Here is a 17902-nt window from a genome sequence, read left to right as displayed (position 1 = left end):
TTGCTCTAGGTAAGATTTCTAGTACTATGTTGGATGACGGTGGTGAAAATGAGCATCTCTGTCTAGTTCCAGATCTTAGAGGAAAAGCTTTCAGTTTTCCCCCATTCAGTATACCACCTGTGGGCCTGTAATATGCGGCTTTTATTGTGTTGAGGTATGTTCCTTCTATACCCAGTTTTTGGAGGTTTTTTAAACTCATAAAAGGATATTGAATGTTATCAAATGTTTTCAAAGCATTGGCTAAAATGATCATACGGTTTTTGTTCTTCATTCTGTTGATATGATATATCACACTGATTGATTTGCATATGTTGAGCCATCCTTGCATCCCTGGGATAAATCCCACTTGGCCATGATGAATGATCTTTTTAATGGGCTGTTGAATTACGTTTCCTAGTATTTTATTGAGGATCTTTGAATAAATGTTGATCAGTGATATAGTTTCCTTTTTTTGATGTGTCTTTTGTATGAGGGTAATACTGGCCTCATAGAATGAATTTCAAAGTACTCCCTCCTCTATTTTTTTTTTAACAGTTTGAGTGGAATTCATATTAGTTCTTTAAATGTTGGTAAATTTAATCAGTGGATCTATTGCATCCTGGGGTTTTCTTAGCTGGAAGATTTTTTATTATGGCTTTGATCTCATTACTTGTTATTGGTCTATTTAGGTTTTGGATTTCTTCATGGTTTAGTCTTGGTGAGTTGCATACATCTAGGAATTGATGTCTTCTAGCTTTTCCACTTTATCAGCATATAGTTGCTCACAGCAGTCTCTGATGATCCTTTGAATTTCTGTAGTATCAGTTGTAATGACCCTTTTTCATCTCATTTTATTTAGGTCTTCTCTCTTTTGTTCTTGGTCCGGCTAAAGGTTTGTTGATTTTGTTTATCTTTTCAGAAGACCTGTACATTTTATTGATCCTTTGTATTTTTTAAATCAATCTCATTTATTTCTGCTTGATGTTTATTATGTCTTCTTTTAATTTTGGATTTGATTTGCTTTTGCTTTTCTAGTTCTTAAAGATACATCATTAGATTGTTCATTTGAAGTTTTAATACTTTTTTGATTAGGTGATTGTTGCTATAAACTTTCCTCTTTAATACTGCTTTTGTTGTATCCCATAGATTTTTGTCTATTGTATTTCTATTTTCATTTGTTTCAAACATTTTTAAAATTTTCTTCTTATTCATTGATTCACTGACCATTAAGCATATTATTTAATTTCCATGTGTTCATATAGTTTTCAAAGTTCCTCCTATTATTGATTTTATTCCAATTTGATCAAAGAAGATACTTGATATTATTTCACATATTTTCTGAAATTTTTAAGGCTTGTTTTTGTGGCCTAACATATGGTTTATCAATGAAAATGATCCATGTATTGAGGGGAAGAATATAATATGTATTCTTCAGCCATTGGATAAAATGTTCTATAAAATATATATATAAGATCCATTTACTTTATAGTGCAGATTAAATCTGACATTTCTTTGTTGATTTTCTGTCTGGATGACCTGTCTAACGCAGAAAGCAGGGTGATTAAGTCTTCAGCTGTTATTGTATTGGGGTCTATCTCTCTCCTTAGTTCTAATAATCATTGCTTTATATATCTAGGTGCTCCAGTGTTGGGTGCATATATATTTATAATTGTTATATCTTCTTGCTGAATTTACCCCTTTATAATTATGTAATGATCTTTGTCTTGAAATTTGTCTGATACAAATATACCCACTTTTGCTCTTTTTTTGGTTTCAATTTTCATGGAATATCATTTTCTATTTTTTTATTTTTAATCTATGTGCATCTTTATATGTGAATTGTGTTTCTTGCAGGCAAAAGATTATTGGGTCTTGTTTTTTCATCTGTTCAGCCATTCTATGTCTTTTGATTGGAGAGTTTAGTGCATTTACATTCAATGTTATTTTTGAAAAGTAAGGACTTACTCTTGCCATTTTGTTATTTGTTTTCTGGTCATTTTGTGATCCTTTCTTCCATCTGTCTATCCATCTTCCTTTCTGTGAAGGTGATTTTCCCTGGTGGTATGTGTTTTGTTTGTTTGTTTGCTTTTTGAGATAGGGTTTTGCTTTTGTTACCCAGGCTGGAGTGCAATGGCATGATCTTGGCTCATTGCAACCTCTGCCTCCCAAGCTCAAGTGATTCTCCTGCCTCAGCCTCCCAAGTAGCTGAGATTACAGGCGCACACCACCACGCCAAGCTAATTTTATATTTTTAGTAGAGATGGGTGAAAATATTGGCCAGGCTGGACTCAAACTCCTGATCTCAAGTGATCCACCCACCTTAGCATCCCAAAGTGCTGGGATTATAGGCATGAGCCACCGCGCCTGGCTTTTAATTTTACTTTTCGTTTCCTCTGTGTATTTTCAAATAGCTTATCTTAAGGCTCATTGATTCTTTCTACTTCTTGATCCATTCAGCTATTGTAAGACTATTGCATTCTTCAGTATGTCAATTGAATTTTTCAGCTCTAGGATTTCTGTTTGATTCTTTAAATTATTTTACTCTCTTTGTAAAATTTATCTGATAGGATTATGAATTCCTTCTCTGTGTTATCTTGGATTTTTATGAGCTTTCTCAAAACAACTGTTTTGAATTCTCTATCCAAGAGGTCACATATCTCTGTTACTCCAGAATTTGTCACTGGTCCCTTATTTAGTTTGTTTGGTGAGGTCATGTTCTCCTAGATGGTCTTGATGCTTATGGATGTCGTTCAATGTCTGGGCAATGAAGAGTTAGATATTTATTGTAGTCTTTGCAGTCTGGGTTTATTTATACTCATCCTACTTGGGAATGCAATCCAAATATTCAAAGAGAATTTAGTGTTGTGATATAAGTCTTTCGTCACTGTAGCCAATCTGCATTAGTGAGAACCCCCAGCCTAGTAATGTTGCGGATCTTGTAGCTTCATAGAGGTACCACTTTGGTGATCTTGGGTAAGATTCACTAGCAATCCCTTGATTGGGAGGCAGAGACTCTTGCTCTCTTCCCTTAATTTCCCCCAAACCAAGAGAATCTCTCTCTCTCTGTGCTTAGCTGCTTGAAGCTAGGGAAGAGGTGACACAAGCACCCCTGTGGCCACCATCACTGTGATTGTGCTGGGTCACACCTGAAGCCAGCACAGCACAAGGTCTTGTCCAAGGCCTGCAGTGACCACTGCCTGGTTATCGCTGATGTTCCCTCAAGGCCCAAGGTGTCTACAGTCAGCAGGTGATGCATCTAGCCAGGCTTGTGGCCTTCCCTTCAGGGTGGCAAGCTCCCCCTCAGCCCAGAAATACCATCCAATAGCTAGGGCCTGACATCAGGAAACTTAGTGGTATACTTGGTGCCCTATTCTATTGTGGCTAAGCTGGCACAGAAGCCACAAGACAAGTCCTTCCCACTCTTTCCTGAAGCGGAAGGAGCCTCTTCCTGTGGCCACCACCACTCTAAGCCTGCGGCAAGTACTGCTGGGCTAATGCCATTGTTCACTTAAGATCCGACAGCTTATCAGTCAGCTTGTGGTGAATGCTGCTAAGCCTGGATCTCTCCCTGCAGAGCAATAGACTCCCCTCTGGTCCAGGGCAGGTCAAGAAATGCCATCCAGGAACTAAGGTCTGGAATCGGGAACCCCAGAAACCTGCTTAGTGCTCTACCTCACCCTAGCCAAGCTGGTACCCCAGTTGCAAGACAAAGTCCCCTTTATTCTTCCCTTTCCTTTCTTCAAGCAGGAGTCTCTCCTCATGGCCACCACAGCTAGGAATGTGTTGGGTGACACCCAAAGCCCTCACAGCTCTGGGTCTCACTGAAGGTCCCTGAGTAAGTACTGCCTGGTGACCATTGAGGTTTATTCAAGGCCCAGGAGCTCTTTAGTCAGCAGGTAATGAATCCTTCTAGAACTGGGTCCTTTGCTTGAAGGACGTGGATTCCCTTCTGGCCCAGGGTGTGTCTAGAAATGTTGTCTGGGAGATAGGGCCTGAAATGGGGGCTTCAAGACTCTGCCTCATGCTCTATTCTGCTGTGGCTGAGCTAGTGTCCAAGTTGCAAGACAGAGTCCTCTTTACTTTCCCCTCTCCTCTCCTTAAGTGGAAGAGTCTCTCCCAGAGCTGCAAACTGCACTGCCTGAGGTTGGGGGACAGGTAATGCAAGCACTCCTTTGATTGCCTCAACTAGTATCTCACTAGGTCATGTATACCCCAAGTCCACTGGCTCCAAGCCCAGCACAGCACCAGGACTTGCCCAGAAATTGCAGTCCCTGTGGCCTAGACTGCCTTGCAAGTTTATTTTGGACACCAGGTCACTTTAGTGTAATGTCATGGGGCTTGCCAGAACTCAGGTTACAGGAACTGAAATGGACAATTCCCCTCTGGCTGGGGCTGGTCTAAATACTACTGGTTGGGTTCTAGTCTGTGCTGTTTTCCACAACAGACAACACTGAGTTCCAGGTCAAAGTCCCACAGTCACTCTGCTCTTTTTCCCCCAAGTGCACAGATTATCTCTCTGTGCCACCTGGCCACAGAAAAATAAACAGAAATAATGAAAATACAACAAAGCAAAAGGTGTGAGATGCAGCTAAAGAAATGTTAGAGAGTAATGTATAGCTTTAAATGCTTATATGGGAAACAAGAAACACCTAAAATTGGCCAGGCGCAGTGGCTCATGTCTGTAATCCCAGCACTTTGGGAGGCCGAGGTAGGTGGATCACCTGAGGTCAGGAGTTCGAGACCAGCTTACCCAACATGGTGAAACCCAATCTCTACTGAAAACACAAAAATTAGCTGTGCTTGGTGGGACATGCCTGAAATCCCAGCTACTCGGTAGGTTGAGGAAGGAGAATCACTTGAACCCAAGAGGTGGAGGTTGCAGTGAGCCGAGATAGCATTCCACTACACTCCAGCCTAGGTGACAGAGCAAGACTCTGTCTCAAAAAACAAACAAACAAAACCTTAAATAAATAATCTAAGTTTCCACATTAAGAAGCTAGAAAAAGAGAAAATTAAAACAAAAGTAAAAGACAGGAAATTTAAAAAGATAAAATTTGAAAGCAATAAAATAGAAACTGGAGAACCAATAGAGAAAAATCAATGACACACAAAATTAATTCCCTGAAAGGATCAACAGAATTGACAAATCTTCTATTTAGACTGATCAAAAGTATAAAGACTGAAATATGAATGAAAGCAGAGATATCCCTATAGATCCTACAGGTATTAAAAGGATAATAAGGGACTATTATGAACAACTTACACCAGTAACTTCAAAAACTTAGGTTCCATCTAAGATCAAATTTTTGACAATACCACAATGGGCCAGTGTGGTGGCTCACACATGTAATCTCAGCACTTTGGAAGACTGAGGTGGGTGGATCACAAAGTCAGGAGTTCAAGACCAGCCTGACCAACATGGTGAAACCCTGTCTCTACTAAAAAATTTTTTTTTAATTAGTCAGGTGTGGTGGCATGTGCCTGTAATCCCAGCTCCTCAGGAAGCTGAGGCAGGAGAATCGCTTGAACCTGGGAGGTGAGGTTGCAGTGAGTGGAGATTGTGCCACTGCACTGCACTCTAGCGTGGGCAGCAGAGCAAGACTCTGTCTCAAAAGAAAGAAAGAAAATACCACAATGGACTCAGAAGTGAAAACCTTGACAGCCTTATATCTACTAAAGAAACAGAATTTGTAATTAAAATCCTCTCTCTCACACACACACACACACACACACACACACACACACACACACACACAATCAAAACAAAGAAACTCCAGGCCTAGATGGCTTTACTGGCAAATTCTATCAACCTTTTAAGAAATATCACTCCTACATAAACCCTTTTAGAAAGTGGAGGAGAGAACAATTCCCAAATCCCCTTCCTCTCTCCCTCCCTCCCTCTCTCTCTCTTTCTTTTTTTTTTCTTTTTCTTTTTTTTTTTTTTTTTTGAGATGGAGTTTCGCTCTTATTACCCAGGCTGGAGTGCAATGGCGCAATCTCGGCTCACCACAACCTCCGCCTCCTGGGTTCAGGCAATTCTCCTGCCTCAGCCTCCTGAGTAGCTGGGATTACAGGCACGCGCCACCGTGCCCAGCTAATTTTTTGTATGTTTAGTAGAGACGGGGTTTCACCATGTCGACCAGGATGGTCTCGATCTCTTGACCTCGTGATCCACCCACCTCGGCCTCCCAAAGTGCTGGGATTACAGGCTTGAGCCACCACGCCCGGCCTCTCTCTTTCTCTTTCTTTCTTTCTTTCTCTTTCTTTCTTTCTTTCTTTCTTTCTTTCTTTCTTTCTTTCTTTCTTTCTTCTTTCTTTCTTTCTTTTTCTTTCTTTCCTTTCTTCTTTTTCTTTCTTTTTTCTTTCTCTTCTTTCCTTCTTTCTTTTCTCTTTCTTTCTGTCTTTCTCTTTCTTTCTTTCTTCTTTTCTCTCTTTCTCTTTTTTTCTTCTACACAGTCTTACTTTGTCACCCAGGTTGAAGTGCAGTGGTGCTGTGTACAATCACAGCTTACTGCAGACTCCACCTTCTGGGCTCAAGTAATTATCCTACCTCAGCCTCCTGTGTAGCTGGGACCACAAGTGCACACCACCACACTGAACGAATTTTGTTTGTATTTTTTATAGAGATGGGTTCTCTCTATGGTGTCCAGGCTGGTCTTGAACTCCTGGGCTCAAGCTATCCTCCCACCTTAGCCTCTCAAATCTCAGCTCATTTTGTATGTAACCATCTGAGACAGAAACCTCAGAGTGGAATTGCTAGAACAGAGTATATTTAATTAATGTTACTAAATGCTGTCAGATTGCTCCCCAGAGTAACTACACCAGCTTCCGCATCTACCAACAGTGCTTGAGGATTTTTGTTTTCCACTGTCTCACTAAATCTTGATATAATAGAGGCAACAAAATGCTGTAGAGATAATGGATACTGTAGACAAATGCCTTCGTTCCAAAACTGGTTTTACCACTGTCTGGCTATGTGACCTTGGACAATACTGAATATGTGTCTCAGTTTCCTCATGGGTAAAATGGAATAATAACAGTACCTATTTTACAGATACTATGGCTTCATAAGCATTAGTGGATGAAACTGGCATTTCTTTTTCTATTGCAGATATTTCCCCCATTTATCCTGTTTCTGAATATGGCTTTCAAATTAGATTGTAAAGCTGCAAAAATAAATGAGTTTTTAGGTAAGCTGCAGAGCGCTAGTCAGAATTTTTTGGTCTTTAGATTATTATACAGAGCAGGATCACAATTTTTCTTACAAATCTGTATACATAAATAAAATTTAGCTTTTTTCTTCAATTACTGATCTGATTTTCCTCACATATCTTACTCCTTCCTCATCACCAGATAGTGGAAGAGGCTGGAAATAAATTTGGTTTCATTTCATTACGTTTCATTTATTCTCTTTGAAATAAGTGCTCATAATTTTAAATTCCTCCCATTCTATCTCTGCTCCTCCCTAAAGTGGCATCTGGTTATAGAGGGGAGGGCTTATATTTTGATATTAGACTAAAGGGATCCTCAAGCCTAATACTGGTTTGTATGAGTTGGAATCCTCTGGGTAGTTGGCCCAGTTTCATACCCGGGCATTCTGCCAACGTTTGCCTCTAAAGCTGATGAATTTGTGGTCTTGTGCCCCCTGTCCCTCCCTGCTCCCCCAATTTGGCCCTCTCTCAACAACTCTCTTTGGTGCTAGAGACTTCAGTGATTCTCTGCCTCATACCCCTGTGGGGCTAAAGGCTCTCTAGTCAGTATCTACACCACATAGGGATCAAAAACACCTCTTCCTGACCATGCGGCTCTGCTCTCTTAATGCTACTGGGACCACAGTTAGTCCATCCATGCTGCAGAACAGCTTCCTTCCACAGTCCCAGTAGGGAAAAGCCTTTTGCCTTTTCATCTTTGCCCTTGGTACTGCTGCTTCCTTCTCTGAGGCCTCACAAACCCAGGTCAGGTTGATTACATCATTTTCTTCCCTCTCCTGTTCTCTATTCCTTTATTTACCCCTGTTCATCAGAATGGGAAGAGACATATTTCTCATATTTCTCCCCTTTGTCAAGACTCTTACTTCTTCCTTCCTTTCATTGTGTGGGATTTTAACTTCCTAATGGGATTTTAATTGCTCTAGTAGAATTTAATAGTGCAATTATCACATCTGGAACATTTTTACATAGCAGTCATTGTATTCAGGCTATGCTGTCATATGGAACTCATTTAATAATCTCTACTTGACAAAGTTTAGCAACTTGGCTGGGCATAATTCAAGAATAACTTCAGTCTAGAAAATGGCATGGATCTGTAGAAAATATTCTAACCAATTTCAGATAGTTTTACAGATATCTCACTATTGTTCCCTGCTCCCACTGGAGGACAAATAGTGGTAATAGTAAACATAGACAGACGGTTCATTTTTCCAAAAGGATTTCTTTTAATACTCTACTAAATCTCCTTTCCTGAAGGCACAGCCATGCATCCTGGTTGACTGCAGAAAAGAAAAGGGTTCTGAGGAAAGTGGGGGAGTTTTTGTCTCTCTGTTCAGCCTTTTGTTAAAGGACATCAATTGCACCACACTCACTGGTGAGTTGCCATTTTGGATGTGAAGAGTGATCCTCAGTACAGGCATATCTCATTTGATATTGTGCTGTGCTTTATTGCACGTCCTAGTGTGTTTTATAAAAACCGAAAGTCTGTGGCAACCCTGTGTACAAGTCTATCAGCACCATTTTCCCAATAGCATGTGTTCACTTTTTGTCTCTGTGTCACATTTTGATAATTCTTACATTATTTCAAACTTTTTCATTATTATTATATCAATGTGATCAGTGATCTTTTCTTTCCTTTTTTTTTATTTTGAGGAGGAGTTTCGTTCTTGTTACCCAGGCTGGAGTGCAATGGTGCAATCTCGGTTCACTGCAACCTCCGCCTCCCAGGTTCAAGCGATTCTCCTGCCTCAGCCTCCTGAGTAGATGTAACTACCAGCACCTGCCACCACACCTGGCTAATTTTTGTATTTTTTTTTTTTTTAATAGAGACAGGGTTTCACTGTTGGCCAGGCTGGTCTTGAACTCCTGACCTCATGATCCGTCCCCCTTGGTCTCCCAAACTGCTGGGATTACCAGCGTGAGCCACTGTGCTTGGCCAATCAGTGATCTTTGATACTGTTATTGTAACCATTTGGGGGCACCACAGACTGCACTCACATGAGTTGGCAAACTTAATCAATAAATGTTCTGTGTGTTTGACTACTTCATTGACTGTCTGTTCCCCCATCTCTCTCCCTCTTGTTGGGCTTCCCTACTCCCTGAGACAAACAATATAGAAATGAGCCCAGTTAATAATCCAACAATCGTTTGTAAGTGTTCAAGTGAAATGAAGAGTCACATGTCTCTCACTTTAAATCAAAAGCTAAAAATGACTAAGCTTGGAGAGGAAGACATGTCAGAAGCCAAGGTAAGCTGCAAGCTAGGCTTCTTGTGCTGGTTAGCCAAGTTGTGAATGCAAGGAAAAAGTTCTTGAAGGAAATTAAAAGTGCTATTCCAGTGAACATGTGACTGATAAAGCAAAACACAGTCTTATTGCTGATATGGAGAAAGTTTCAGTGATCTGGATAGTAGATCAAACCAGCCACAACATTCACTTAAGCCAGAGCCTAACCCAGGACAAGGCCCTAATTCTCAATTGTATGAAAACCGAGAGATGCAAGGAAGCTGCAGAATAAAAGTTTAAAGTTTGCAGAGGTTGGTTAATGAAGTTTAAAGAAAGTCATTTCCATAGCATAAAACTACAGGTTGAAACAGCAAGTGCTAATGTGGAAGCTGCAGCAAGTTGATGAAGGCGGCTACCCTAAACAACAGATTTTCCATGTAGATGAAACACCCTTCCGTTAGAAGGAGATGGCATCTAGGACTTTTGTAGCTAGAGAAGAGAAGACAATGCCTGGCATCAAAGCTTCAAAGGACAGGCTGACCTTCTATTAGGGGCTAATGTGACTTCAAATTGAAGCCAGTGCTCATTTAACATTCTGAAAATCCTACAGCTATTAAGAATTATGCTAAATCTACTTTGTGCTCTTAATGAACAATAAAGCCCGTATGATGGCACATCTGTTTACACTATGGTTTATTGAATATCTTAAGCCCATTATTGAGACCTACTGCTCATAACAGAACATTCTTTTCAAGATTTTGCTGCTCATTGGCAATACACCCAAGAGCTCTGATGGACATGTACAAGGAGATTAACGTTGTTTTCATGCCGGCTATCACAACGTCTATCAAAGAGTAATTTTGACTCAGATCTTATTAAGAAATATGTTTTGTAAGACTATTGCTGTTATCGTCTTATAGTCTTACGAAGAAATACATTTTGAAAAGAATGAATAAAAAGAAATACATTTTGCAAGATTGTTGTTGCTATAGGAACCACTATAATGATTCCCCTGATGGATCTGGGCTGAGTAAATTGAAAATCTTCTGGAAAGGATTCATCATTCTAGATGCCATTAAGAACATTTGTGATTTATGAGGTCAAAATATCAACAATAACAGGTGTTTGGAAGAAGTTGATTCAACGTTCATGGATGATTTTGAGGAGTTCAAGACTTCAGTGGAGGAAGTAACTGCAGATGTGGTGGAAACAGCAAGAGAACTAGAATAAGAAGTGAGCCTGAAGATAGGACTCAGGTACTGTAATCTCATGATAAAACTTTAATAGGAGAGCAGTTGCTCTTATGGATGAGCAAAGGAAGTGGTTACTTAAGATGGAATCTATACTCCTGATGCTGTAAACATTGTTGAAATGACAACAAAGGATTTAGAATATTACATAAACTTAGTTGCAAAGGAACAGCAGGGTTTGAGAAGATTAACTCCAATTTTGAAATAAGTTCTGTAGGTAAAATTCTGTAAAACACCATCACATGCTACAGACAAATCGTTCATGAAAGGACAAGTCCATTGATGTGGCAAACTTCTACTGTTGTCTTATTTTAAGAAATTGCCACCCCAACCTTCAGCAGTCACGACTCTGGTCAGCAACTATCAATATTAGGCAAAAAAGATTACTAGCAAAAAGATTACTCTTTACTGAAGGCTCAGATGATTATTAGCATTTTTAGCAATTAAGTATTTTTAAACTAAGGTATGTACTTTTTTTTGAGACAGAGTCTTGCTCTGTCCCCCAAGCTGGAGTACAGTGGCACAATCTCAGCTCACTGCAACCTTCATCTACCGGGTTCAAGAGATTCTTCTGATGCCTCAGTCTCCTGAGTAGCTGGGATTACAGGTGCCCACACCATGCCTGGCTAATTTTTGTATTTTTAATAGAGGCAGTGTTTCGCCATGTTGGCCAGGCTGGTATACCTTGTTTTTTTTTTAACTTAATATAATGCTATTTCGTGCCTAATAGACTACAATACAGTGTAAATGTAACCCATATGCAGTGGGAATCCAGAAAGTTCATGTGACTTGCTTTACTGCAATATTCACTTTATTGTGGTGGTCTGGAACCAAACCCGTAATAGCTTTAATGCATGCCTGTATATACTTTTGTTTGTACTTCCTCCCACCATGTAGCTGGTACCTAGCCATACAGCAAGGGAGCTAAGTTGCGTTAATACTTCATAAGTTTTGGTGCTTGGGAGCAAGGAGTGAAGCTCATATAGGCCTTAAGTTCTGCCATACTCGAACTCAACTTTTGTCAGACAGACTTGCCCTGTCATAGCATGCAATTATGCAACTAATAATAGAAAATATCAAAGCAGCAGAACTCTTGATTCCTTAGCTCCAGCTGCTTGCTCCCTCAAATTTCCCATCTCAGTTAATGCTACATGATACACCTGGTTTCTCAAGCTTAAAATCCAAGTCATCCTAGAGTCTTCCTCTTCCTTCATTCTCCACATGCATCCATCAGTCCTGCTGGCTTTGCCTCCAGAATATTTCTTAAATCTGTCAATTCTTCATCTCTACTGTTAAGACCCTTGCCCAAACTCCGTTATCCCTTAATTGAATTGCTTCATTTGGGTTCAAATAGATCTTCTGCCTTGTTACCCTGGCTTTTTTAGCATCCATCTACCATAGAACAGAGTGACCTTTGAAAACTACAAATTAGACCATCTCCCACCTACTATTTGGCAATACTTTCACATTATACTTTTGAAAAATACAAGCTCATTACCATGACCATGTGAGCCACCCCTTTCCATGTCTTTCCATCGTTTTGGGTCACTCTGCCCCTTGCTCACCATGCTCTGACTGCATACTCTGTTTCTTTAACAGTTCAAGGTTGTTCCCACCTCGAAGACTTTTGCACCTACTGAGGGCTCTACCTGAAGATCTTTAAATAGTTCACTTTCAAATATGCAGAAAGCTTCCCTGGCCACTTAAACTATACTAACTGCTCTTCCCTCATCACATACCCTCTCGACACATCCATCTATTTTGTTTTCTTTACAGGACTTAAAAATCATCAAAATTATTTTTCTGTTGATCTTTTATTGCCTGTTGCCCTACATTAGAATAACCTTATTAGCACACAGAAGAATATCTGGTTCCAAGGAGTGCTCAATGAATAACTGTTGAATAAACATAGGACCTTGTATCTTACATGGCTTTTTTCATATGCATGACTGAGAGAATCCATCATAGGGGAGGAATAAGTGGTAGGGCAGGATTGAGGCATTGCCAAGAATACCACTAAATGCCTTAAGACTTTTGAAGTCTAATGTTCTCCTTTCAAATCACATCCCTTGTGGATTTAGCACAAGTGCTGAGACCACAGTAGAGAGTGGGGCAAGGATTTGGGATTCTGTGTGTCAGCCATTGCTGGGTCTGCCTTGCTCCTTGGATACATGATTAAGACCAGGCCCCGCCCCCCGCAGTGTACCCACACTTTCCCCTTCCCAGTTGCCAGGCACATGCCCTCTTTTACCTTCAGCGAGAATACACCTCCCCTTTTCTCAGTTATGCACACTGTACCTTTTCCTTAGCGTGTCACATTCTGCCTTCTTGGTGTGCACACACCCTAGTCTACCCCCATATCTCAGAAATCTTCCATGGAATCACTACTACTTTATTTGGTAGACAGGCTCAAGGCAAGGGTGGGCTGCACACGTGGACCCTCCGCTGGACACAGGTGCTGGGGCTGAGCTTGGTGGGCAGGGGCAGATGCATCACAATGTTCCTGCTCTGCAGCTTAGTGGTGCCAAGGGGCCCTGCCATGTACACAGGACAGGAGTACACAGTCAGGCCCTCTGGGGGTGGCTGGTCACTGGTGCCTGGGGCCTGCGTGCTGATGCTGACGGGAGGCAGAGGGTTGGGCTGGCTGGAAGGACTGTCCTGCAAGGCTCCAGTTGTTGGGTCCCACTCTGCGTGTAGGACCTGTAACCCGATCAGCAGCAGCCCTCTCTCTGGAACCGTGGGGTTTGGACCATTCTCCACCTGGGGGCGTCAGAAGCAGATCAGGCAAGGCTAGGAAGCTGGGAGGTGGCAGGTCGGGGGAGTCGGGAGTAGCGGGTGGAGATCAGAGAAGCTAAGCAGGATTACGGCGGCGGGGCAAGATCACCAAGAACTGCGAGGTGTAATTAGAGACTTAGAGGGGACTGGAACCGCTAACGAGGGGCGGCATGAAGATACCCTGAGGTGCAGAAGGTTGCTGTTCATCTCCAGACGTTTATACGGGAGCTGACTGGAGAAGGAGCCTCGGCTACCAGCCAAATTCGAGCTGGGCACATTCTGGTCCAGGGCAGCTTCCCTCTGCAAAGCCAGCAGCAGGCGGCGGGGGTGGCGAAAAGCTGACAGGTGGAAGACGTGCTCTGGTACATCACTGCCCGCGTCCGCGCCCACGCCCAAATAGCGAACCAACAGCTGCCCACGGCGCGACAACTGTCGCAGCCAGTGCCAGGGTGGCTGCGAACCGGCGGGCGCATGAGGTCGCCAAGGCGAGGGTAGGCGGCCAGTCCTGAGAGCGTGGGCCACCGCGGCACAGCGCCGGGAGGGGCACGGGGGTGCGCCCTTCAGCTGTTGCAACAGGCAGTCAAGGTCGCGTTGAAGCGTGCCCACCAACTGGCTCAGTTCCAGAGCCTCGGTCTCTAAGACGCCCTCCAGAGGCCGCCGCGCATTCGGCCCCAGCACTGACCACGGGGCACCTGACTCGTTTTGGCGAACCGGGTGGATCAGCAGATCCTGCAGTGACTCCAGCCTCCGGCTGGCTTGCACTAGGCGCTGCCGCAGTCGCCTGTCCGCGAGCTGGGCGCCTCCGTGAGTCGCAGGAACCCACATGGGTGAACTCTGCTGCAGTGCGCTCAAGAGAGCACGACTCTGGCGTCGCAACAGCCAGGCCTGGGGGCCCTCATTCAGTCCGCATAGCCGGGGTTCAGGTGGTGAACGCAGTAGGTGCATCTGGGCCTTGCACTCTGCCATTGCATCCAGCTCCCTTAGCTCTTGGGGTAGAGGTGAGGGGTGAGGGACAAAATGGACTCTCCCAACCCTAGACCAGAGAGAGTAGGCCTTCCTCTGATCCTTTACTGCCATCACCCCCATAACAGTATGAATATTACCCCTTTATATACCTTTACTGGGACTGCTGCCCACATTCCTGTGGGGGGTGGCATTGCACTGCACTATCCCCTACCCCAAAACAGGTACCTGAATGAGGCTTACCTGGGAGGGGCATGAGCATGGCCAGCAAAGACTGGGGTGTGTGTGGCTGGACCCGGCTCCTGTCACTGGGGCTCAGGCAGGCTTGTATGAGGCTAATCAGGGCCTCCCTGTCCTCAGTGTCCCCCAGAGGACCCCCGTAGAAAACTGAAGCTGAAGATGAGGTTGGAGCTTCTCAGTTCCAGTACATTTAGTTTCCACCACTCCAAAAACCAGAGCTGTGAATTATATCCCATCCCCACCCTTTTCCGGGCTCTCATGGGGACTGATGATTGTAAAGGAGACAGGAAGGGCCTCACCAGTCAGCTCCTGCATGGCAGCACTGGGATTGCTGAGACTTGCCCACAGCTGATCTTGGGTCTGAAGAACCCGGGTTAGGGTCACTTGACTCCTAGAGAAGGGGAGCAGAGAGCAAGGTTTCACTATCATCTATATGCTGAGGATTGTCAAGTCTTTTTTTCAGTTCAACCCTCTCTCCTAAGCTTCAGGCCCATGAAGGTTCACTGGGCATTGCCATTTGGCACCTCAAATACAACTTGCTTTCAACTGAAATCACCATTTCCCCCTGTAAAACCTGTTCCACCTCCTATTTCAGTGAGAGATACCACCAGCCACCCAATTATCTAAAAGATATCTGGGAGTCATCCTTGACTCCTCCTTCCTCCTCACCCCGTATTTATGCTATATCCCTTCCATAGCTACCACCCTACCACCCATACCATAGTCTCTTCCCTGGAGACTTGCAGAGTCTCCTAAAGCTGCTCTACTTGCCCCTAGTCCTGCCTCCTCTGGTCCATTCTCCACATTGCAACCAGCGTGATCTTTCCAACACACAAAAAGGATATTGTTTCTCCTTCTACTTAAAACCCTTCAGTGGCTTCCCACTATGTTCAGGATAAAATCAGGCACCTTGCCCTAGTCTTAAAGTCCCTTTATGATGAGACTTACTTCTCCCTCCTCAACCCCCCAGCATGTCCATGTCAGCCACACTCAAGTTTCCTCCCTTCTGCTGAGTTTAGGTCCCTCTGCTCAGAAAAGTCCATCTCTACCTGATTTGCCTCTGCTTTTAAGACTCAATTCAAAGTGAACTCTCAAAGTCTTTGGAGAAGCCTTCCTTGACTTCCCCTTGCCCTCACTCTTTGGAGCTTCCAAAGATAAATTAGTTTTACTCATCCCAGCATATGGAAGAAACTCAATGTTTGCTGAGTAACTGACTGAGCAGGACCGGTGGGGTCCCTCACCAGCGCCCCCTGTGTGCCTGCAGCCTCACTCCATAGAGCTGTCGGTGTAGCAGGAGGCCATGGAGGAGGAGCAGAGGTAGTGCCTGTGTCAGGGGTTGCATGTAGAGTCCTTGCTGGGCTAGCTCCACACTGTCAATCAAAACATGGCCCAGCTCCAGGGACTGGTTCCAGAAAACAGGCATGGAGTGCTGAGTCAGCACAGCTGGAGAGGAAGGAGAGTGCTCAGTCAGCACAGCACAGTTGCCCCCCTACCTCCAACTTGAGAGCCTGTAGGGGGTTAAGCTCCTCACCTGGCAAAGAAGCACTAGCCTCTGCAGGCACAATAAGCCAAAGACGAAAATCTCTGTGAACAGTGGCTACATTCCTGCTTTCAGGTTGGCCTAAAAGCTGTTCGGATTTCAGGTCTGCGATCACTAGAGTCAGACAAGGGGCTGAGATCAGTCCTTGGGTAAAGGGTCAGAGAGAAATCTAGGGATCAGAGTTGAGGCTAGGGGTGTCAGGAGTCATATACAAGACCAAATGAGCAAGTTTGGTGCTAAGTCACTGGCCAAGAGGCCTGAGATTTCAAGCAAAGGCCTAAATGTAGGATAGGATCCTGGAAGCCAATCTAGGCAATACACTCACCCCTGGCTCTGCCTAACAGTTCCAGCAAGAGCTGAAGCAGCTCTTTTGGCCAATGGGGCATCAGATGACAGTTGTCCAGCACCAGCCAGTTCCCCTCACACATAGCCTGGTATACAGTGCTGACCACAACCGAGACCGGGTCCCAGGTTTCAGAGCCCAGGGCTATCACCTGCAGATGCTTCTGCCCCTGGGGACCAAAAAAGAGAGGGCAGTGTGACTCAAAGTGACCCTAGGGTGACCTGAGGGACCCAAATGAATGCTACCATTATCCCAAAAAGCCCTGAGTAGTACAGAAAGATCCATGAAAATGCTTGGAGGGGGTCCCCACGCCCCAGCCCATAGAAGCCTGGTCCCTCTGTGGCCAAGAGACTAGGTTCAAACCTGCTGATGCTTGGCAGCCAGTTTCTGGATGGCAGTCAGGGGATGCAGAGTGGCCGTGGGGTGGCCAGGCGGTGGCAACAAGATCAGGATGGGCTGAGTAGCCTGACTATGTTTAAAGGGCATGGTGGGAGCACCCATGTTTGCATTCAGGGGCTGACCCAGGAGGCTGGTGGTGAAGTCGGCCAGGGCATCTGCCAGGCACTCAGGTCGCAGAACACGCCACAGGATCAGCTTCTGGAGGAGGCTGAGTGGCTCAGGCCCAGGCCCAGGTGCAGGACCCAGCACTGTGGATGACAGTGATAGGTATGACTGCCAAGCATTGGAGTGGCCCGCCAGGGATGCACACAGCCCAGAGAATGGGGGCAGCAGCTCTAACATCTCACATTCACGCCACGCTCTTGGCCCAAGCCAGGCTGGTCGAGCCACACCTGGGACTGGCTTGCTGTGGACTGTGCTGGGAGAGGCTGCCAGTCCAGGCCAGAGTGCCAGTCTTTCCAGCTCTGATGCTTTCCCTGTCACTTGCAGCAGAGCCAAAGCACCCAATGCACCCACCAAGGGTACTTGGGTACAGCCCAGTGCAGTCACGGTGCTGTCCAGGAGATGGCGGGTCAGGTGTGCTCTCAGTTGCAGCAGATGGCTGGCCAGGTCCTCCCCATGATTAATCTCACGTGGCTTCATGCTGTCCAGAGCCTGTTTGGCGGCTGCCAGCCAGTTCTCTAGGCTCATACGGAAAAGTGGCAGCAGGTTCTGCAGTTGGCTTAGGGCTTTTACCATGGCCATTCCATGCCAAACCACAGGCCGATAGGGTGCCCACAGTACCATCTCCTGTAGTTTCTGCCCTTCTATCTCTTCATAATGGGCACGCAGCTGGCATAGCTTTGCCTGGGCCCTCACCATGTTCCGCAGAAACTTGGCTGGCTTCTGGAGCTTTGGATTCTGGAACAGCAGCATCAGGAGCAGCTGCTCCTGCATACACTCATTTGTTGGATGGATCTGGCCCTTTCCCAGTCCCCAAAC

General features: G+C 44.5%; 1 protein-coding gene across 19 annotated transcripts in view; it reads right to left on the bottom strand.

Annotated features, from left to right (window-relative positions):
• Window positions 1-13038: 13038 nt before the first annotated feature.
• Window positions 13039-17902, bottom strand: part of DNHD1 (dynein heavy chain domain 1) — an 86287-nt gene continuing 81423 nt past the window's right edge. For 11 of the 19 annotated variants that reach the window (XM_078340365.1, XM_078340367.1, XM_078340374.1 and 8 more), the window contains 8 exons: window positions 16886-17851; window positions 16505-16691; window positions 16171-16293; window positions 15881-16082; window positions 14939-15030; window positions 14643-14792; window positions 13617-14422; window positions 13039-13421 (listed from right to left, as the gene is read on the bottom strand). In XM_078340365.1, coding sequence (XP_078196491.1) covers window positions 13071-13421; window positions 13617-14422; window positions 14643-14792; window positions 14939-15030; window positions 15881-16082; window positions 16171-16293; window positions 16505-16691; window positions 16886-17851 — 2877 coding nt within the window. In that variant the 3' untranslated portion in view covers window positions 13039-13070. Of the gene's footprint in view, window positions 13422-13616; window positions 14470-14642; window positions 14793-14938; window positions 15031-15880; window positions 16083-16170; window positions 16294-16504; window positions 16692-16885; window positions 17852-17902 lie in introns of those variants that run through there. The other 8 variants (XM_078340369.1, XM_078340373.1, XM_078340372.1 and 5 more) reach the window with 8 other exon arrangements.

The sequence above is a fragment of the Callithrix jacchus genome, chromosome 10, assembly GCF_049354715.1.
Source record: "Callithrix jacchus isolate 240 chromosome 10, calJac240_pri, whole genome shotgun sequence".
Classification (NCBI taxonomy): Eukaryota; Metazoa; Chordata; class Mammalia; order Primates; family Cebidae; genus Callithrix; species Callithrix jacchus.
This window is presented reverse-complemented; position numbering and strand designations above follow the sequence as displayed.